The following is a 23,187-nucleotide window of genomic DNA, read 5'->3' on the forward strand; positions in this document are numbered from 1 at the left end:
TTCCTTAATTTATGCTCATGGTCAGTGTCTTAGTTATTAGGGACAGGGTCATGCACTAACTTCTTGAGATATTTGTAGGGATGTTTCCAATATAGGGTTGCCAGGTCCTTCTTCGCCACCGGTGGGAGGTTTTTGGGGCAGAGCCTGAAGAGGGCTGGGTTTGTGGAGGGGAGGGACTTCAGTGCCATAGAGTCCCAATTGCCAAAGCAGCCATTTTCTCCTGGTGATCTGATCTCTATTGGCTGGAGATCAGTTGTAATATCAGGAGATCTCCAGCCAATACCTGGAGGTTGGCAACCCTATTCTAATAGGATATAACCAAATGGCTTGCCAACATTCTTGCAAATCATATTTCTTACAACACTGAACTGGTAAAGATGTGCCTTCCCAGTTCAGATCCTCTTGGTCTCCTCTTGACAGTTAGAGATCACAAGTGGGGGCCTGCGAAACTCATGGAGGGGATTCCAACTCCCCCTCTCCCCGCTCACCTTCTGCCTGGCTGCAGCAGGGCTCTGCCGCCACAGACGGGCCAGGAGCGGCTCCCGGGCTCTGCTGCTGCAGTGGTTTGGTGGCTGTACACCCTGTGCCCAGCTGGGCCGGTGGGGGGTCAGAGACATCTGCTCCAGGCCCAGCCGGGCTGACGGGATGGAGGCAGCCAAGAAAGGGAGATGTGTTCTCTGCACATGCGCAGAGAACACTTTTTAATTGGGGGGGATTTAAACCCCACTCTTTTTTAGTTTTCAGATTTTTCTGCAAATTTGGGAAGTACCCCAAGTTTGAAGAAACATCTGTTTGGGCTAAGTGTGCCCTCTGTCTGCGGCTTTAAGTATCCACAGATAGGGGGCACAGTTGAGAATTAGATATATAGATTTGAACACTCACTCAGTAAGCATCAGCCCCAGTTGCATTTCTGTCTTTGCACAAATCTCACCAGTCCTCATGCTATATCAAGATATGGAAGAGTATTGGGGTGGGGTGGGGGGAATAGCCATGCTGTTGTTTCCCTAGTAACAGGCTCACAAAGAACTTTTAAAATGAGTTTTGCAGCTTTTAATCCTTTAAAACTCCCTTAAAATGTTTTTAAAAGATGGGCAAAAGCTAGAATTTGAAATGGCCACAGAATAGTACAGAAGTATATGTGAGAGGGTTGTGTTGCTTGTTATAATTCAGATCACAGGTGATACCCAGTGGGCGCTTGTGTACTACCCCACATGGCAATCGTAACAGCAGGGTAGATATGCTAAGAGCATACAGTTCAAAGAAAATGAGACATACTCCCAACAGAAATGCAACGTCAGGGGAAGATGTCTCAACTGCTCATTACAGTGTGGTGGTAAGTGTGCCCTTACTGCGTTAAAAACTGATTCTCTGGAAAGAGAGTCTGGTCTGGAGCCGTTAAAACAGAAGTCTGCTGGCACCTTCAAGACTGACAACATTTATCCCAGCATTAGTTTTTGTGAGTCCGACCTCACTTCTTCAGATGCATATTGGAAGGAAATAGTTTTGCACACTTTTATAAGGAAAGTAAACGGGGGGTGAGGGGGATTACAGGGAGAATGCACCTGAAAAATTTATGACAGGATCTACGCCAAGCCTCTCTCTACTCCTCCTCCTCCTCCTCCTTCACCCCCTCTTCAGTTTTCCTTATGAATGTGCACAAAATTATTTCCTTCTTTTTGAAGAAGTGCACTCTGACTCACAAAAGCTTATGCTGGGATGAATGCAGTTATTCTTTAAGGTGCCACCAGACTTCTGTTTCATTTTGCTAGAATAGACTAACACAGCAACCCAATGGAGCTTTTAACCCTATTGTAATTGAGGCCAACAGTTCTCCAGAGCCAGGAAGAGTAGAGCTGCAAAACGTTTCTGTCAGCTTAGGCCATAAGATTTCCCCCCTCACTGATTAAAACTATAGACATAGGGATATAGTGACTGTGCGAATCATGTGTTCAGTTTTGGGCACCACAATTTAAGAAAGATGTGGATAAGCTGGAATGTGTCCAGAGGAGGGCAACAAAGATGGTGAGGGGTCTGGAGACCAAGTCCTATGAGGAAAGGTTGAAGGAGCTGGGTATGTTTAGCCTGAAAGGAGAAGACTGAGAGGGGATAAGATAACCATCTTCAAGTACTTGAAGGGCTGTCATATAGAGGAGGGTGCTGAGTTCTGTTGCCCCAGAAGGTCGGACCAGAACCAACAGGTTGAAATCAAATCAGAAGAGTTTCTGTCTAGACTCTAGACATTAGGAAGAATTTTCTAACAGTTAGAGCGGTTCCTCAGTGGAACAGGCTTCCTCGGGAGGTGGTAAGCTCTCCTTCCCTGGAGGTTTTTAAGCAGAGGCTAGATGGCCATCTGTCAGCAATGCTGATTCTATGACCTTAGGCAGTTCATGAGAGGGAGGGCATCTTGGCCATCTTCTGGGCCCTGTGTGTGTGGAGGGGAGGTAGTTGTGAATTTCCTGCATTGTGCAGGGGGTTGGACTAGATGACCCTGGTGGTCCCTTCCAACTCTATGATTCTATGATTCTATTCTATGATTCTATGTAGGGTTGCCAGGTCCCTCTTTGCAACCCGTGGGAGGTTTTTGGGGCAGAGCCCGAGGAGGGGGGTTTGATAAGGGGAGGGACTTCAATGCCATAGGGACTTCAATGGCCAAAGCTGCTATTTTCTCCAGGTATACTGATCTCTATCGGCTGGAGAACAGCTGTGATAGCAGGAGATCTCCAGCTAGTACCTGGAGTTTCGGAAATCAGTACAGGAGCAAAAACAATTTAAACAAAGTGCAAAAATATTTATAAGCTACTACATGAATATAAAGACAACGCAAGACAAAATGTACACAAAAGACCTACAAAAGCCATCCATAAATGTTCATATGTACAATGAGAGTAATTTTTCAAAGTTGTCTCAGATATGAGTACAAATTCTTCTTTTGAAGGCAAACATCATGTAGTAAGATAGAAGCCACCAGTTTATGGAGGATATGGCCGTTTCAAATTCTTAGCTATTTAGTGATTCTTCTTCAGTCCTTCCTATATTATAAATAATGTAAAATATACAATCACAATCATAATATACCGGTCATAAATTCTACAACATTAATCAATAAGCAATATCTAAAAAATACTTACAATAAGCATCCTTTATATATTTCTACATATTTCATTTTCAAATTGTAGGTTACATTGTATATCCCACAACGGGTAAAGAACTAGTGCACGTCCCACGGAGGGTAAGGATACAAAGTGTAGCAGTTCCAGCAATGAAATTTACTAGTTGCTAAATAGTTAACCGGCCGTATCCTCCATAAACTGGTGGCTTCTACCTTACTACATGATATTTGCCTTCAAAAGAAGAATTTGTACTCATATCTGAGACAACTTTGAAAAATTACTCTCACTGTACATATGAACATTTATGGATGGCTTTTGTAGGTCTTTTGTGTACATTTTGTCTTGTGTTGTCTTTATATTCATGTAGTAGGTTATAACTATTTTTGCACTTTGTTTAAATTGTTTTCTCTCCTGTACTGATTTCCAAATCTCCAGCTACTTGTACAGTGGTGTCTATTTTTTCTCCCAGTATCTGGAGGTTGGCAACCCTAGAATCATGACACTTTCTATTTACTGCCGCAGGGACTAATTTATCACTTTTTAATCTCACTCCTTCTCCAGCATGTTTAGGGCAATAGTTCTCCTCTTCCCATTTTAGCCTCACATCATTGTGAGGAAGGTTAAGTGGAAAGCAAGTGAGTGGCGCGAAGTCACCTGGTGAGCTTTGTATAGTGTGAGTGTGTAGAGGAGGGGTTGAACTCAGGTCTCCCCCATTCCTGGTCCAGCATGAATCGCTACACCACACTGGCTTAATGAGTGTCCCCTTACTTCCATTTGGAACATTCCTATGGGCTGAGGACAGAGGCTGGCTTTTAGTTCCACTTTAACTGAAGGGAAATTATTTCTTCTGAAAATATTTTGGGTTCCCCCTGGTATCTCAGGAAAGAGACTCCAGTAGACCTCTGGGGAGACCTCTGGGGTCATCAGGTCCTTGCCATGGGTTGGCATTATGCCTTGAGGGAGAGCCTGTGGGATCTCTGCTGTTTGTCTTTGAACGTCTCGATGGCACCCGAGCAGGATTTAGTTATTTGCCCATTACATTTCACAGTTCTTCACTGGAGATGAATAAAAACTGGGCAAGCAGTGATCCTCGTAAATCCACAGTTTACCTAGTTTGTGCCAGTCTCTCCTGGGTGGCATGTGGTGAGTCAACGACAGGGCCTCCAGTGTCCGTACCCTTTCTACTGCAGGGCAACGTAGACCACAATTTACTGGGCCTCTATTCAGTCCTTCATCTTGGAGGCCTCCTGAGGCTGGCCGCCACTAGGACATCTCAGAAGAGGCTGGGATTATCCTGCAATCCCCTTTCTTAATTGATTAACAGTTCTGCAAACATTCGCTCCTGTGCAAAGCGTGTGAATCAAGTGGTTAATAATTTATGAAGGCTGGACTCCCCTCTGCCTCTTTCCACAGAGGCTCCTGTGGGCTAAGCAAATAAATACGCCGTTTTCCAAACAGCATAAATATAGGTTTTAGGGTGTTTCAGTGGCGTCACCACTCTGGACTGTTTTGGTCCTACTAGTTTTGGATGTACCCAGTTCTTATTACCACATTTCCCTATGTTTTTATAGTCATTAAAAGTTTACCTGCACACCATCTGTCAAGCCCTGAGGTGATACAATGCAGCACTGTCTGAAAATTATTAAATTCTGAATCTCAGCATCTGGTGTCAATTTGGATTGGTGGCTGAAACCTGTAGACTAGAATCAGAAACAATGGCTTATGGACAATTCAACCCCCATTTTTGGTGAGTTGTTTGAATATATAAAGTAAATATAAAGTGTGTCATGATTCTAGGGTTGCCAACTTCCAGGTACTAGCTGGAGATCTCCTGCTGTTACAGCTGATCTCCAGCCAATAGAGATCAGTTCACCTGGAGAAAATGGCTGCTTTGGCAGTTGGACTCTATGGCATTGAAGTTCCTCTCTTCCCCAAACCCCGCCCTCCTCAGGCTCTGCCCCCAAAATCTCCCAGTATCTCCCAACCTGGAGCTGGAAACCCTAGATAAAAGAACCCATCTTGCAGAGGGACGGGATCAATAGTTCTCCTTCTCCAGTCCCTCTAGGACGCCAATAAAACAGAAAACTACAATAATGAGTCTTTCTGCTTTTGGGGATTCTTTGATCCTGCTGTTTACTACTTTTCCCCCCTTTATAAACCTTGTTTGTGTGTGTGTTTGCCAAGTAAGGACCTACTACATGCATCAGAGGAAGTGAGCTTTAATCCGCACAAACCAGTACTAGAATGAAAACATGTTAGTTTTATAGGTGCCACAAGGCTCCTGTTTGTTTTTGCTGCAGCAGACTAATACCCCTCTGGAATTCATGCCTTCTGCAGCATTGCTGCAAAGGCACGAAACAGGGAACCTGCTGCATATCCTTCAGAAGCATTCAGGAACTAGATGGTCTGTGCAGCTCCTCCAGCTTTACTGCTGCAGTTTGGCCAAAAAGGAATGCAGCAAGTGAAGCTTTTTTCCAGGCCCAGAGAGGGTGAGGATAAAAGCTTCATCAGCTGAATTTCTCTCTTGTGAGCCCTGTCAGAGACCCAGGAGCCACACCGAGAAAGAAAAGCTCACAACACTTCAGGGGATGAATAGGGACTCAATAGAACTGTACAAGCCAGCTTCCCCAGGATGTGTGAGGGTTAGGGTTGCCAAGTCCCTTTTTGCCACCAGTGGGATATTTGGGGGGGTGGAGCCTGGGGAGGGCGGGGTTTGGGGGAGGGGAGGGACTTCAATGCCATAGAGTCCAATTGCCAAAGCGGCCGTTTTCTCCAGGTGAACTGATCGCTATCGGCTGGAGATCAGTGGTAATAGCAGGAGATCTCCAGCTTCTCCCTGGAGGTCAGCAAACCTAGCGAGGGTAGGCAACAGTCACAATTGCTTTAAGGCCAGCAGTAGTGTCCAGCGAATGCCCTGGAGAGTTGGGGAAGGACAGAACTGGGCCACTGGCCTTAGTGGCACTGGCTTCCCCAGGTTTATTTTACTGCAGGACACCAGCAATTCAGACAATTCACATCCCATCCAATTGCTCTCTCCACTGGGCGTTTCTGTCCTTCTGAGTGTCTGTCCATTTGGCAAGTGACTCTCTCCTCTCCACCCTCCACATAATTGTGTCTCTTCCACCTAGTTTCAGACAAATAGGCCGGTGAAGGTATTTTTGAAGGCATTGATAAAATAGCAAGTCGGTGCCACATGCCTCTTTGTGATGGCTGCCAAGCGGCACTTCTGAAGCTTAAGTAGCACTGGAGAAATGCTTATGAACCACAAGAATTCTAATAGCCCAGGAAAGAAAATTTAGCTCCAAACCACCAAGGCAGAAAAAATAAATAAATAACAGGAGGTTGGTTTTCAGCACTAAAAAAAAAAAAAGCCCAACAAAACCAGCCCTGGATTTTTGGTGGTCTGGCCAGATATGTGGCAAATGTCATGGCATGAAGACATAGCATTGGCCTCTTCTGCTGCAAAAGTCCTACTCTTTTCCAGAGACAAATCTGCTAACATTCTGATAATATGACATACACACTCATTTTAGACAAAACACTTTGTTCGTAATCCTATTTATTTCACACGTCAACGTACACATTCAACTGTAAATCCATCAGTTCTTTTTTAGTACTAATTCTGTTGAGCTGGTGATTTAGTGGTTGGAGTTTTGAACTAGGGTCTGAAAGGCTCAGGTTTGAGTCCACACTCTGCTCAGAAGCTTGCTGGGCGACTTTGGGCCAGTTATTCTCTTCCAGCCTAACCTATTTCACAGGGTCGTTGTGAGGGTCAAATGCAGGATGGGAGACCAGCGTATGCCACTTTGAGTTGCTTGAAGGATGGGATTAATCTTGAGGTGCTTAATCTCATAGTCAGGACTGAAATTGATTCTTCGAGCCCCTTCTTCCACACACAATCTAGCACAGGGATAGAACAACATTTCAAACAATTGGTTTCAGCAGGCCCCTTTCACATCATGGTGGGGTTGTAGATGTGAATCAACAGAACTACTTCATGAGGAACTTTGTGTCCAAAACTGTACATACGATGAAAGTTCATGACTGCATGACAGGAAAGGGCTTGGTTAATTACTTCAGAACAGTTATTGATGTTCCCCTTCTTTGTGGTAAATGTTCAGGTTTTTTTTTTTAATTTAATGTTAATATTATGGTCTCACCCATTTGTGTTCACCGTACATATCCAGATAATACCCCAGTCTACTACTACCAATAGCTGCAACTGAATAAAAGAAAACATGGCAAAATCCCTGTCAGTAATATATAGACCAGGCACACGAAATGACAAGCAAATAGTGGTGTTGCTACTTTGATTGGATGTACCTCATGGAAGATCTGTCATATTTTTATTTGATTCTTGCCCCAGAAGCACAGGGTTTTTCAAATTTAGGGTGAAGGGGAAAACCCCTGTGATCATTTACACAGCCAGGTCACTAAAGAGACTCATCTAGAAAACTGGTTTGTTCCATGTACATGGGGACAAAAGTATTGGGGGGAAATCAAGAACAAATTGCCAAGGGAAATTCTGGAAAGAACTTCAGTGGTCATTTCAAGTCTAGACAAAATACTCGGTGTTATTAGAGGGATAATTAAATCCATCCCGTAGGGCAAAGGGGGGATAGGGATTGGTAACTGGCTCCTTTGTACTAAGTACTTCCTTTGGTTTATTATTTTATTCCGTCCTGTTTGTTACATTGCCTTTGAAGTTCAGAAATGAGTCTTGTTTTTGGCCAGTTTTGCCCTTTCCTCACAATCCAACATTGCTGTATTTTCTCCCTGGTATTCTGAATGGAATTTAAATGTGGCTCTTAATATAAATGTTATTTGTGTTGTGCTGGCATGATATAGGCCTAGTAATAAAAGACTAGCTTCTGCTTTGTAGCCAGCAGGGGGAGCACAAAGATTTGTAGTACAAAGATTTTTGGAAATTGTTGTAGGCAGGGACTTTTTATGTACAGCGATAGTTTTTTGAGAGACTTGAAGGATGGTTCCACCCCAGTTTTTTGGGCCACGGTTGCCATCATTCATACAGGCAGTTACAACAGTGGTTCTAGATTACACTGGAAACAAATCACAGTTCTCTTCCCTGATGCGCTGAGATTGTTTGAGATGATTTCTTGCAACTTTGTTCAGACCTTAGGGATGCCAGCCTCTAGGTGGGACCTGGGGGTCCCTCAAATTACAACTTCTCTCCAGACCACAGAGATCAGTTCCCCTGGGGAAAATGGATGCTTTGGAGGGTGGACATTATGGCATTGTACCCCACTGAGGTCTCTGTCCTTGCCAGGCTCCACCCCCAAATCTCCAGTAGTTTCCCAACCTGGAGCTGGCACCCCTACAGTGGCTAAGGAGGACCTGGAAATCCTATTTGGCCGTGAAGATGGTTGCCAACCTCCAGGTGGCGGCTGGAGATCTCCTGCTATTACAACTGATCTCCAACCGATAGAGATCAGTTCACCTGGAGCAAATGGCCACTTTGGCCATTGGACTCTATGGCAATGAAGTCCCTCCCCTCCCCAAACCCCGCCCTCCTCAGGCTCCACCCCAAAAACTACCTGCCAGTGGTGAAGAGGGACCTGGCAACCCTAGTTGTGAAACAGAAGCACCATTTCTGTGGTGTGGGTTATCTTTGCCCTGCTGTTCTGCCATGTCCTTGGAACGATGTGTGCTTTGTAGCAGCTCTGTGGTGCACTGTTCAGAGGCATGCCATTAACAACTCCCCCCCCCCCATGTTTGGCTTGATCACTGATATTTCCTGCAGTTTTACCTGTTTACCTCCAAGCAGTGCAGGCCAGCGCCACAGTCCGCCTTTCTTAAAAAAAGAAAAAGAAAGAAAAGATTAGCAGCGCTATGATGCTCTTATGAAACAACTACGCTTTCCAATTTCTAGGTACTGGTTGGAGATCTCTTGTTATTACAACTGATCTCCAGCTGATAGAGATCAGTTCACCTGGAGAAAATGGCCGTTTTGGCAAGTGGACTCTATGGCACTGAAGTCCCTCCCCTCCCCAAACCCCACCCTCCTAAGGCTCCGTCTCAAAATCCTCACGCCAGTGGCGAAGAGGGACCTGGCAACCCTAGCAACAACCCCCAACAAGTGCAACAACAATTGCTGCAGTCACAACTTAATTTTTTTTCATTGGCACTACAGAACCATTAAAAATTAGCATTATTTCTCAGCATGTGATTTCCCACGAGGGAAACTTAAATTTGAGGGGGGAAACAACTGAATTGAATTGATTTGACAGATTTACCTGGAAGTCAGTATAATGGCATTCTCGCTATCTGCAGGGTTATGCATTAATTCCTTTCTTGTCTCACTGGTCTCTGGTTAAGCTGTGCAGATATGCCCCAGCCGGTGATATCGTTGCATCTTCTGCTGAAGGCACTTGTGCATAGGGTTGCCAGGTCCCTCTTCGCCACCAGTAGGGGGTTTTGGGGGCGGAACCTGAAGAGGGTGGGGTTTGGGGAGGGGAGGGACTTCAATGCCATTGAGTCCGATTGCCAAAGAGGACATTTTCTCCAGGTGATCTCTATTGGCTGGAGATCGGTTGCAATAGTAGGAGATCTCCAGCTACTACCTGGAGATTGGCAACCCTACTTGTGCAGCAGGGCTGTCCAACACGCTGGCAGCTTTGCAGTGCAGTATGCAGTGATGCTCAGGATTTACAAAGAGATTTATTTATTTACTTATTTGTTGATTTTATTGATTTGTACAGGCTCAGGGTGGGTAACAACATTAAACATTAAAATCACTATATATATAGCAATAAAACATATTAAACCTTAAAATACAGTCTCATAAGTTATTAAAACGGATGGAGCACCATTTAATACAGAGCCTGCTGTACCATAGTAAATGCCAAAGCCAAGCCAGCAGACCGCCCCCAGTTATAAAATTAAGGGGGGGAGTGGGGAGACCAGCCTTAATACCACCTGCGGCTGTCCTCAGTTGTAGGCCTGGTGGAATAGCTCTGTCTTTAAAATTTTCATTTTAAAGGTTTATAGTATTTGAGTTACAGTGAAATGATGTTGAGAATATAGCTGGTCATACTCAGAAGTCATTTTGGTAGATATTTCCATTTGTTTCTGTGGAACAACACATTTCTTGATGGAACTTTCTCTCGCTGCAACTGGGATGAAGTTCTCAGGAATTGTTCTCCTGCCCCGAGGGATTCCCCCCTCTCAAATTTCAGGCTAATAAGAGGAAATGGACCCATTCAGTAAGAAATTCATTTTCTCAGAGCAGGCACAGGGACATGTGAAGTAAACTCTCAGGATCTCAGGAAAGGAGGGAAGTATTTTTTAAAAATAAAAATGGAGCTTGTGAGTGAGAGGTGCTAAACCCTTCCCCTCCCACACACAGCTTACCTGTCTGCAGTCAATGATAGTTTCCCCCCCCTCCTAACTCATCCTTACTTGCAGTGCTGAAGTGAAAATGTACTTCAGACACACAAAAAACCGCACAACAAGATAATGTGGTGGAAAAAAATATAGTTAGGTCTGCTCTCCTGTATATTCAAATTTCATTTTAATATGTGGAGAGGACTGTGCTCTGCTTCTAAACTGGCAGACTAATGCATATCAGGTCTCTCCATAGCTACTTTTAAGTATAGTAAAGATGTCCCTGGATAGCCCAGGCTAGCCAGTCTTTTTAGATGTAGGAAGCTAAGCTGGGTCAGCCCTGGCTAGTACTTAGATGGGACACCACCAAGCAGGGCCGGATTTAGGTTTGATGAGGCCCTAAGCTACTGAAGGTAATGGGCCCTTTTATACGTCCAGCTGTCCTTTGTCAACAACAAATTGTCGCTGTTTTTTGTGTTGAATATATGCTATATGGTAATTTATGGACCTAATAGGTATCTAAAGCCATTTGCACATAACAAAATATGTATTTTATCAAAGTAATTGAAGTACATCCAGTTGTTTTTTTCCTTTAAATTTTTTGGGGGCCCCCAAGAGAGTGGGGCCCTAAGCTATAGCTTGTTTAGCTTATACGTAAATCCGGCACTGCCATCAAGGAAGCCCCAGGTTGCTATGCAGAGGCAGGCAATGGCACAACACCTCTGCTCATTTCTTGCCTTAGAAACCCTACAGGGTTGCTGTAAGTTGGTTGCTACCTGATAGCACTTTGCACCGCCACAGATGTACAAGAGATCTCAGACCCTGGATCAGCAGTTCATATGTAGATCATCTTTGGTGACCCCTCTCACGTCTCTTAAGAGTGTGTGTGTGAGAGTGCATTTGATCTTTACTGTCATTGTGAGGAACTATCCACCCCAATCTGTAGGCAAGCTGCATATTGCAGCTGGAGACATGCCGTAGCCTCTTTTCCCCAGACAGCTCTGTCTTGCTTCTAGCAGGTACAAGCCAAACATTTTATTCCTGGCTAGCAAATGCAGCCCCAGGCATTGGAGTAGCTCATACAAAGAGGACATGTGCTTATGCAGAGTCATTCGCTCATCCAGCAATAATCCATAGTACATAGAACATGTTACCAATTAGGCTTCCTTATTACAGCAAAGAGTAATTTGGAAGTGCATCAGCTTTTGGCCTTGGGCCTGTGACCCAGGTGGTAGAACATCACTTCACACACCTTCAACATCACCAGGAAACAATTGCCCCTCATATACCTGGAGGAATTTTCTACCAGTACAAACACTCAGTATCAGAGCCAGGAATAGAATCCAGGCATCTTTGTGACCAGCTCTGCCCAGTGAGTCAAGGTGCCTCCAAGTTGCCACTTTCTGAGACTCCAGACATGTTTATTTCATTCTATTTTGAAAACATCCATTGGCCAGTGTTGAAACAATATTAGCAAAGAGAAATTTTCTAGTAGAATCAAAACAGTTCTGCTAAGATGCTTATTCCCAGTTTAGCCAGGGGCTCAGAATTCTCCAAGAAAGAAGTGCTTGTCGCCAAAACTGCAATATTTGAAAACGATTCTTGGTAGTTCCTCTGAATAAGGGAACCCATTTGCTAAATAGTTGTGGGTTAAAATTATTTTCAACCAAATATATGATTATCTTCTCTGTGGTGTCCTTCAAACTGAAGGGAACCCATAGATTTCTCTGCATTTAAACTAGCACACAAATGATGTAAACATGTAATTTTAGCCATTAGAATGATATATTCACCTGTAGGCCAGGGCTCTGCAGGGTTTGGAACCAATTGCCAAGGGAGTTTATTTGGTTAAGGAAAGTCTTTGCAGGCCAGTCAAGCTAGCCCTCTAGGCCCATCTAGCATAATGTCTTCCCGGCAATGCTCTGCAAATTGCAGGATTCCCACAGGCACAGATTACCTTGTTAGGTCTAGTTCTTCTTAACATGCAGCGTTTCCACAGGTCAACTTGTTTGGTTTGTAGTTATATGGCTTTGCAGTCTGGCTGTGCACACTATGAGAAATTCACTTTGCTCAACTTTAAATCTCAAGTCACTTCTGACTCATGGCGACCCCATTAATTAAAGTCCTCCAAAATGTCCTTTTGTTAACAGCCTCGCTCAGGTTTTGCAGACTGAGAGCCGTGGCTTCCTTTATAGAATCCATCCATCTCATGTTGGGTCTTTCTCTTTTCCTGCTGCTTTCAACTTTTCCTAGCATGAGTGTCTTTTACAGTGACTCTTGTCTTCTCGGCATGTGACCAAAGTATGATAGCCTCAATTTAGTCATTTTAGCTTCTAGGGACAGTTCAGGCTTGATTTGATCTAGAACCCACTTATTTATTTATTTTTGGCGGTCCATGGTGTCCATAACACTCTCTTCCAACACCACATTTCAAAGGAGTCCACTTTCTTTCTGTTAGCTTTCTTCATTGTCCAGCTTTCACACCCATACATAGTAACCAGAGTGTAAACCAGTGATCCTATCACCAGTTTGGGAGTTAGTCCCATGTGTACCACTCTCCATCATTTTCTCCAATCAAATCAAGGCACATGTTCCAAAACCTTCATAGTCCAGCTTCAGGCATCCAAATAGCTGTCTATCTTGGCTCTTCCTGGCAGGTGGACTAATGGTCATCTCCATCCTGCCTATTTGTCTCCAGAAAGGAAACTCATCTCCTCTCAGCCTGCAGCCTGAGGAGATTTGTGGCTCCATTCTTAGAAAATGAATGTTTATTTCTGAGATCAGGTCTCCTTGTGTGTTAATTAAGGTATCTTGCATTTCTTTGTCAAAACAATGCCTATCATCATCTCCTGGACATGTACACCTCCCAGCCAAGCTGGACCCCTGAGGCACTAGTTGCCCTGTCCTCAACCCCACTCATGTTTGCCAGTATAGTGATATCTTTGCAGGTACATTTGCATTTCTCCCACCCCTAACACTTGGGCCAAAAAGGTTGCCTGCCCCATCCTGTGTTTTCTCTACATAATGAAAGTACGAGGACCAAAACCAATATAATTCATTGCTTTCAGGACCATTGCCAAGTATGAGTTCTGCAGCATAAAATGGGCCTGGGAGGGGCTGTGGCTCAGTGGTAGAGCATCTGCTTGGCATGCAGAAGGTCCCAGGTTCAATCCCCGGCATCTCCAGTTAAAGGGACTAGGCAAGTAGGTGATGTGAAAGACCTCTGTCTGAGGCCCTGGAGAGCTGCTGCCGGTCTGAGTAGACAGTACTGACTTTGCTGGACCAAGGGTCTGATTCAGTATAAGGCAGTTTCATGTGTTCATGCATTCTACCATGATTTCTACATACTTTTGGTGTCTGGCAGAATGAAAAGAGGGGAAAGCTACACTCATGGTGGGGTATATTCCTGTGCCCTACTTCATAGATTATTTAGAAGCCCCAGACCATGTAAAAATTGCCCCCCTGCCCTTTTCCTGCACCAGCTCAGACAGAACCTTTCCTAAAGGCAATGGATCAGAGTCTCTTGTAATTCCTAAATCTATTACCATATGCATCAGGCCCCGCCAGTCGTGACAACACTTCTGTGCCTTATATATCTTCTGTTCTTCGAGTCCTCCATTCTTCTGGTACTTTTCAATTCTCCCATCCCGAGCCCAGTTCTTAAAGACGTTCTGTAGCAATCCAAAAGCAAGATGAAATTTGCAAATTAAATCAGTTTATGTGAGTGTGCATACATTATTTGTTTTGCTTGAATAATGTGGAATTTATTGGGGCACGGTACAACGCACAGCCCTCAATGGTAGTCACCACATTGTTGGTGCCTAGATGTTGCTCTGCATAGAGATGGAGGATTTACTGGCTTGCACAGCAAGAAAACTTCTGTCCTTTTGTTATTGCTCATTTCGCTCATATTTGGAAATGTGTTGTTTTACTTTATCTCATGGGTTTTCCTTGCTTTTCTGTTTGTTTGCAGGTTGGTTATGGAACTACAGAGAACAGCCCCGTCACCTTCATGGGGTTTCCACAAGACAATATTAGGCGGAAAACAGAAACTGTGGGATGTATTTTACCCCACACAGAGGTGACTAATACCCTAGTCTAATCTGTTGCCTTCCGTTACCACATCTTTGCATCTCCCATCAACCCTCTTCCAACTTCCTTCCTATCCATCTCCCTCATTTTGTTACCAGAGTTGTAACCTGGCTCCATATTTAAAGCATTGGTTTCTTCTACATTACAGGCAAAGATTGAAGATTCTGAAACAGGGGAAATCCTCCCACTAAACACCCCAGGAGAACTTCAGATTCGAGGCTACTGTGTCATGTTGGGATACTGGGGAGATGTCAACACTACTAATGCAGTGATTGATGATGAGAAATGGTACCAGACTGGGTAAGTTGTGAAACTGGTTAATTGGACTAGTCTTTGGAAATCAGTGTTATCTAGTGGAGGTAGCAGGATGAGGAACTGGGCAGAAATTCAGAGCCACATGTTCCTTGGGTGTCCTTGAGGAAATCAATGCTGTCCTGCATTTGTGAAAAATGAAGGGCGGGGAAGAATAACAACTTATCTACCACATGAAGTTTTTACCTGGGTGAACTTGAAGAAAAAGGACGGTTGTTGAGCTGCTTTATCAGATGATAAATGGTACAGCTGTGGTGGTTTCCTATTCGTGTGACTTCTGTATATGTATAACAAAACCACAAGAGGAAGACTAATCATATAGGTCTTTTGCATCTGATCACCATCCTCCTAGATGAAATGGTGATTCATTGGGAAAGATCTGTTCAATCAGTCATTCCCATGTAGTTGATGTATTTTCATGTGCTGCTGTCTTATGGGAAAGTACTACTGGGAAGCAGCTCCCACACACATCCTTGTGTATGCGAAGGGGGCCTTTGTCCCTTTGCATGTGTAACATTACCATGTAATAACTTTACTCATTGCATAATCTAGTATTTCATAATGTGGCTATCATGGAGGCCCATTTGCAATCTCCCAGTTATACAACAGAGAGGATTATACTTGAAAATACTGAGCGTCTGAGTGGGAAAAGGTGAAGGTCATGGCAGTGTCAGACTAGGATAACTGTGATATCATTACAGGGACATTGCTATTCTTGACGAGTATGGCTACTGCAAGATTGTAGGCCGTTGCAAAGACATGATTATCCGAGGAGGGGAGAACATATACCCAGCAGAGCTTGAACAGTTTCTACACACCCACCCTAAGATTCAGGAGGTGCAGGTGAGGCGGGTTTTGGGGAAAGACAACTGCAGTTTGTGTAGATACTTAAAAACTAAAGTTACTTAAGTGTCTAGGTCTGTGATAGACAACACATGGACCCACTGAACTGCAGGAAAAGGTGAAGAAAAAAAAAGAACTTGAGTGCCAAGAAGCCTAATCAGTAGTGCTGCCAAGAACCAATTTGTTCCATCTCTCTCACTTAGGTGGTAGGCGTGAAAGATGAGCGAATGGGAGAAGAGATCTGTGCCTCCATCAGAGTGAAACATGGAGAGGAGTGTACAGCAGAAGAAGTCAAAGCATTTTGCAAAGGGAAGGTAAGAGCTTCCAGATATATGTATGTGTTTATGATGCTTTTTCCAAAAAAAAGGGAAAACTAGATTTCAGATGGAGTCTGTTGATAAAAGTCTATAGAGGTCAGTGTATTTCAGCACTTTCTTACTGATTATCTAGCTCTAGTTTAGGTTTCATTGAATGCTCTGGATTTGAGTATGCTCTGAGCCCTGTTTAACAGTACAGGAACTACAAGCACCCATGTAAGAGATTTTGCCAGCACTAGCTATTGGCTTTTCTGTTTCAGATTGCTCATTTCAAGATCCCTCGGTACATTGTGTTTGTGAAGGATTTTCCACTCACTGTCTCAGGCAAGGTGAGTGACAGCCCAGTTCCTTAGGCGCGCACACACACACACATACACACACTCAAAATTAATTCTGTTCTCCTTTCATTTCTGTTCCAATCTTAGATTCAGAAATACAAACTGAGACAGCGGATGGAGAAGCACCTTCTGCTTTGAACAGCAGAGACATCCCAAATAAACACCAGATGAACAAGTCTGTTGCCAACTCTATTTACATTTGAGCAAGGCACTGTTAGAAAGCTGCCATTACCAGCCTGCTTTGAGATGCACTAGTCTAAATGCAGCCAAGCAACATCTGCTGAAAATAATACTCTTTAAAAAAAACATTTTTTTCCTTTAATCGAGGGTGTTTCTTTGTGTAAAGAAATCAATGACTAAATTCGCTCACATGTCACCAACAAAAAGTGTGCATATTTCAGGGAATGGTGTGTGTAAAGTGCCGTCACAGCTGACTTATGGCAACCCCCGTAGAGTTTTCAAGGCAAGTGATCAAGCAGAAGTGGTTTGCCATTGCCGTCCTCTGCAGGGACTTTCTTGGTAGTCTCCCATCCAAGTACTGACCCAGCTTAGCTTCCTAGATTCGACAAGATCGGGCTATACTGTACCATTCCACATCCCTCTGGGAATGGCACCTAGTTATATTTGGTCTGGATCCAGACTAAATTTCCCATCAGTGGAAGTGAACTTTTCCCCATTCCTACTATAACTCACTGATGACCACGAAATGCTGCTCCAGAGCGATAGGGGACTCTGATAAATGATATTGGGGGGGATCTGCATCAGAAAGGGGGAATCATTAGATATTGCCAATTTAGACTGGATCCAGCCCATCATATCTTCCTTCCAGGAAGGGTAACTCTAAGATAATTTTTGTTGTTCCTGATGATATTACAGATAAAAGAATGTGCAAAGCAGCAGAGGTTACAAGGCATTTATCTAATCACTTGTAGCTACTCCAAAGTTTTACAAAATAGTAATAACAACAAAGGTTCAATTAGTAATACATGTTTGGCAATTTAATTGAACCTTTGTTGTTACTACTATTTTGTAAAACTTTGTGGAGTAGCTAAGTGATTAGATAAACACTGTGTAAGCTCTGGTGCTTTGCACATTCTTTTCTCTGTCTCCTATCAGAGGTTTCTCCCCCTTCTTTTTCCCCGATGAGATTACAGCACATTATGAAGAGGGCTGTCCCCTACATCAAGCACCTACACATATTGTATTGTATTCTTGGTGATTTTATGACATGTTATGGTTTAAGATATACAAAAGGGATAATAATGCTAGAGTGCAAATTAACAAATGTGTTCCTAATATCATTTTGTGTAACCAGTCAGAGCTATTATGGCATAAATTGTTAAGCATTCCAGGGGAAAGCAAATACCATTTATGTTGAGAAACAGGTACATTGGGGGTCCCAAACCTTTTTCAGTCTGCGGGCACCTTTGGAATTCTGACTCAGGGTGGCAGGCACAACCACAAAATGGCTGCCACTGGAGGCAGAGCCACACACGCAGAGAAAGCCCAAGCACAGGGGAGAAGAGGAGTAATTTTTTAAAAATACACTGAGAAATAGGAGAAAGGATAAAACCAATACTGTGGTAAGCAGCTGTTGCTAAAACAATGTTATTTTAATCTGCACAGTCTAATCAGATCCCGTGGCCAATTAGAAGCCCTGCTGGGCAAGAGCCCCACTTGGCCCCACCTACTTTCTCAACATGCTTGGTGGGCACCATGGCATCCATGGGCATATTGGGGTCCCCTGATGTACATCTAAATTGTTAGAAACCTGTGAACGCAGATAGCTAATTCAACTGTGTGCATCCACAGAATATATCCTTTTTTTGTGCACTGTTGCTTCCTTTTGCATTGTTCTTTGTGGGGCAGCCCTAGATCACAGTCATAGGAATTCTCATCCATTAACTGGGGTGGGTCATAAACGCACTAAGAGTGCTTGGACAACATGCAAGATAGAGCTAGTACTCTTTCACCCTGATATGACAATGGGGCTGGTTTACTTCCTGTTTTTGTTCCTTACTTAAATGTAACATCTGACCCGCATCCTTTCCTCTGTTTAGTTCAGTAGATGAACAGAGTTAACATAAGATAATAACATGTGACCAAAAGGGAAGGGGAAAGGATGTTTCAGAGCCTCCAGTACATTGAAGCTACCCTAGTCTACCTGCCCTTGGAAGAAACAGCTGGCTCAGGAGAATGAAGGACATTAGAAAAGGACTTAGGAAGTCAACTATTCCATCCCTTGCATGAACATTCATATATAGGTCACCAGCTCATAGTTACTGGGGAAACAGATAGTTTGTGTATTTTTGTCATGAAGCTGAGCCTTTGCACATATGAAGATTTCACAACTGTTTATTTCTGGTTGCAACAGTTACACATACATCACAGAAACGCCAAAATTCCAATCCTAGGAAAAAACTCTAAGGATGGTGTTTTTTACGGGAGCATTTGGCACCTCCCAACCATGCCACACTGTGCCACAGAAGATGATGGACAAACCATGTGTTCTCTGGCTGCAGTGCACCACTCCAGCTGTTTCGTTGTTGCTGCTGCTGTTGTTGTTAGCTTTGCAAGGTGGTTGTTGACCCTACTGCTGTGACCATTCCTGATGTCCTACTCCCATTACAGATTGGCTTACTACTGAAAACCTATGCACGCGGCTTTAATTGCTTTGCTCCCTTCATAGGCTGCCATCTCTAGAGTAACAGCCGGGTAGGAAGAGACGGAGTCAGGACATGTTTTCTTGGTTATCTTCCTGTCATCAGTTTTGGATGTTACAGCTGTGGGTGGCCTCTACCCATGGAAGCAGAGCCTCCGCTGAGACTCTGGATCCTTACTTGTAACTGGAAAAAAAAGAGAGAGAGAGAGAGAACCTCATCAGATCGACAGGACTTCACTCAGAAATGTGCATGAATGATTAATTTTTAAGCATATTGTATTTATCTGATCTATAAAAGCCCAGTGTGTTTTGGTCATGCTCAGATTGATTTAAAAAAGTGATGTATGGACAGGGCCATTCAGATTGGCTTACATTCAGATTGGGAGGTGGGCCCGGTCCTCCAAGTTTGCCCCTGGCTTTTATAACAGTGATGTCGACTGTATATTGGATAAAGGGTTCCACATGGACATTTTAGTGAGGGGGGAAGCTCTCCCCCCAGTCTTTCATTCATACAGCTCTCATGCCACCATCAGTAAGGTTGCCAGGACCCTCTTCGCCAGGAGGTTTTTGGGGCAGAGCCTGGGGAGGGCAAGGTTTGGGAACAGGAGGGTAGGGACTTCAATGCCATAGATTCTAATGGCCAAAGCGGCCATTTTCTTCAGGTGAACTGAACTCGGTTGGATATCAGTTGTAATAGCAGGAGATCTCCAGATACTGCCTGGAGGTTGGCAATCCTAACAATCAGCCAAGAAACCTAGGTGTTCTTGAATGAGCACAGAGCGGAGAGGGGAATAAGATCCAAAGCCTAGCTGGGGAAAAGCCATTGCCTATTCATATTCCACAAGAGATGGAGGTTCTCAGTTAAAAGCATTGGTTAAAAGAAATGTTTTGGCCTGGTGCCTGTAGGAAAGTAAGGTAGGCACCAGCTAAGTCTCAAGAGGGAGGGTTTTCCAAAGGCAAGATACCAGCACTGAAAAAGCCCTGCCTTTGGTTGCCACCTGCTTCCTCACCTATGCAGGCAGAGGCACAGAGAACAGGGCTTCAGAAGAGGATCTTAATTAGGCTAGACAATATGGAAGGAGGCAGTCCTTCAAGTACCCTGGCCCTAAGCTGTTTAGGGGCTAACAGTGCATTCCTAAGGAGAGTTACTCCAGTCTAAGCCCATTCATTTCAACGGGCTTAGACTGGAGTAACTCTCCTTAGGAATGCACTGTTAAAGTAAGAACCAGCCATTTGAATCATGCCCAGAAACATGGGCATCCAGTATATGTGAGATGGCTCCTAATTAGAACTCATCTGCCTCAGCAGAGCATTCAGCCATTATCATTCCAGAACAAGTGATCACTTGTATACTGCAATATTCAAATATGCAATATATTTTTAGCCAAAACGTGAAAGACAACCGGTGCACTTTTCATTGCCCTTCCATTGCATACAGTTAAGAAACTCATCCGTAAGAAACCTACACTTGTTTGTTAAAGTTCATCAGCAATAATTGCAAGTGGTTGTGTTACCTACTATCATGGAAGAGTTCACACTGCTGTATTCCCTTGCATGGGAGAAATTGCTGCCTTGGTGAGGAAGAAAGCCAGGAACAGATTTGTTGCCCTATAAGAAATCCCAGTTAGAATCAGTATATTAGAATGAAATCTGTGCTATGTAATACACATCACATCCCCAGTCCATACATAACTGCCTATGCACACTGAAGTGGCTATGGAATGGTAGCCCCATCCAGAGAAGCTTTAACTGTCATATGGTAGAGATGTGGCTGATGGTGTATGCCCGAGATGTTAATCTAAAGACATTTGTGCAAATGGTGAGAAAGCAAATTGCTATGGTCTTTTCTATCCTTGGGTGACATAGTGAAGCAGAGTATGGAACAACATGTAGTTTCCCTTGATAAAGTACCTGGAAATTGGCCTCATTCGTTTTTATTTATTTAAGCTTTATGTTTCTTTTAAAAAATTAGTCCACGTTGGGCTGAGCTAGGCCAGTTTTGTACTCTTCAAAGTACTTGTACCCTTGCCAAGAGGCAAGATTCACCATGCCGGATCTCTGGCAAACTTTTCTTGAGATTTTAATAGCGAGATTATCCTAGGGCATACTCAGCATAACCGGCATGTTAATACCAAAGACAACCCAACAGTACACAGGCATGAGAGCCACTCCAACTCATCCAAAGTTCACTGTCATCTTGCCATGTAAACCGATACTGCACATGACATGTTATGGCCATGCATTGGGTCATGCTGGCAGTAGGAAAGTATCAGTATTTCCCAAGAATCTCTCCCTTAAATCAACCCTTCCGTAAGTAATTTCACCCTCTCCAGGCAGCATGCAAACAAAAAAGGTGCTTTTACAGTCTTAACAGCTTCGTGTCACAATTACTTTCCCCAACAAATTCATATCCATTCTCCCACAGCCCCACTGATGACCTCTTTCCTTACCTGTAGCATAAAGATGAGCATTGCCTGCTCTGGAAGGATAGATGATGCTGTTTTTCTTCCAGCTGTCATTATTTTATAATGCTTGCCTGGGAGAAGGAAATTCCCAGGAGGATCAAGTGGTTTGGGGAAATATCAGGTTGATCATCGCTCTGTCACTACTAGAAGGAAGTCAGCCCCCATCATCTCGCCACTTCTCTTTCTTCATGCAGCATCAGCAGAAACCGCTTCCCCCAAATCTTTTTGCAATGGAGATGTGAATCTAAGGCCACTAATGAAGAAACTGCAATCTGGTTTGGTTTTTCCATATTGAGAATTTCTTCCCATTCTCTGCAGGATGTGGTATAGAAAGGCAGGGGCGGATACTTGATGATGTCAAATGTCAATTATAGCATGGCACTTCTCTACATCTGAAATGTTCTCTTGCTGGTATAAATATATATTTTAAGTTGAATATGTATGGGTCACCTTTTTTGGAAGAAAAACAGGTTACAGTTATTGCTAGCCCAACAAATATGACCCACCCAGGATGTTTTAGTTGTTTGTTGCCTGGCTTGTTTAAATTATATTGTTTAATTTGATATGGTTCGGAAATTTCAGTAAGGTCCTTTGGGGACAAAAGGGGTATAGAAATGTCTTAATAAGTAAACAAATAAAATTGTAATTGCCGTAGTTGCAAGCATGTTTGCAGTTGCCATAGGTGCAAGCATGTGAGTGTTTTTTTCTGCTGCTGTGATAGAGGTCTTGTGTGAGAATGCTCACACATCCTATAGAAAAAAATGATTAATTTATTCTCCCGTTCTTCCAGCCATATTGACCTTGAAGATTACATACTTTATCCTATATTGCATCCCACAGCATTTATGATTATATGTTCTGCACCCAGTATCCATTTCACACAAGACAGGCATGGAAAACACACAGCTCTGAACATGTCAAAAGTTTGAAGAGATGTTTGCTTTAACTGCGTATGTGATCATGGCTGAACTCTCTGACCAAACAGCCCTTTACATTTGGTTATGTCAAAGGCCGTGTGCAAACACAGAAATTGGACAGGACATGGATTAACATTTTGGGAATCACAGGGGTTTGAAGGACTAGTAATAAATATAGCTGTGCAGGCCCAAATGGTGCAGCACAGTGATTTGTACCATATAATATGGGTGGCAGCTGGATAAGCTGTTTATTTCATAGGTCCCGACTCCACTAGGGTAGTCCATAGGGTTTTCAAGGAAAGAGACATTTGGAGGTGGTTTGCCATTGCCCTGCCTCTGTGTGGGCTGAGAGAGTTCTGAGGGAACTGTGACTGGCCCAAGGTCACCCAGCAGGCTTCATGCGGAGGAGTAGGGAATCAAACCCGGTTGTCCAGATTAGAGTCCGCAGTTCTTAACCACTATATCACACTGGCTCCAAGCGGCATGGCATGCACTCCTATTAATGCCTGATCAACCTCTGGAGTCAGGAAATCACTTGAGGTGTTACAACATTTGCTCCCAGACACCCCTGTTCAGTCTCGTAGAGCTCATTTACCCCCTTAATTTACTGAAGAGCTGGGAACAATGAAATGAACTGGAAGATGGCTAGAGTGTAGGTGGAGGAAACCTAGGATGAGCATGACCGAATATGCATTTCAGTTCATTATCAAGCATACTCAGCAATGGTGATGGTAGCAAAGTAGACAAACTTCTCTGCCACTGTTGTGTCTGGGCAAATCCATGTGGA

General features: G+C 43.7%; 1 protein-coding gene across 1 annotated transcript in view; it reads left to right on the forward strand.

The window, feature by feature from the left end:
- ACSF2 (acyl-CoA synthetase family member 2) overlaps nucleotides 1-16,642 on the forward strand; it is a 68,519-nt gene extending 51,877 nt beyond the window's left edge. Inside the window, exons 11-16 of the mRNA XM_056862369.1 lie at nucleotides 14,428-14,535; nucleotides 14,695-14,846; nucleotides 15,560-15,701; nucleotides 15,905-16,015; nucleotides 16,279-16,347; nucleotides 16,444-16,642. Coding sequence (XP_056718347.1) covers nucleotides 14,428-14,535; nucleotides 14,695-14,846; nucleotides 15,560-15,701; nucleotides 15,905-16,015; nucleotides 16,279-16,347; nucleotides 16,444-16,494 — 633 coding nt within the window. The 3' untranslated portion in view covers nucleotides 16,495-16,642. The remainder of the gene's footprint in view (nucleotides 1-14,427; nucleotides 14,536-14,694; nucleotides 14,847-15,559; nucleotides 15,702-15,904; nucleotides 16,016-16,278; nucleotides 16,348-16,443) is intronic.
- The last annotated feature ends 6,545 nt before the right edge of the window (nucleotides 16,643-23,187 follow it).

The sequence above is a fragment of the Euleptes europaea genome, chromosome 1 (genome assembly GCF_029931775.1).
Source record: "Euleptes europaea isolate rEulEur1 chromosome 1, rEulEur1.hap1, whole genome shotgun sequence".
NCBI lineage: Eukaryota > Metazoa > Chordata > Lepidosauria > Squamata > Sphaerodactylidae > Euleptes > Euleptes europaea.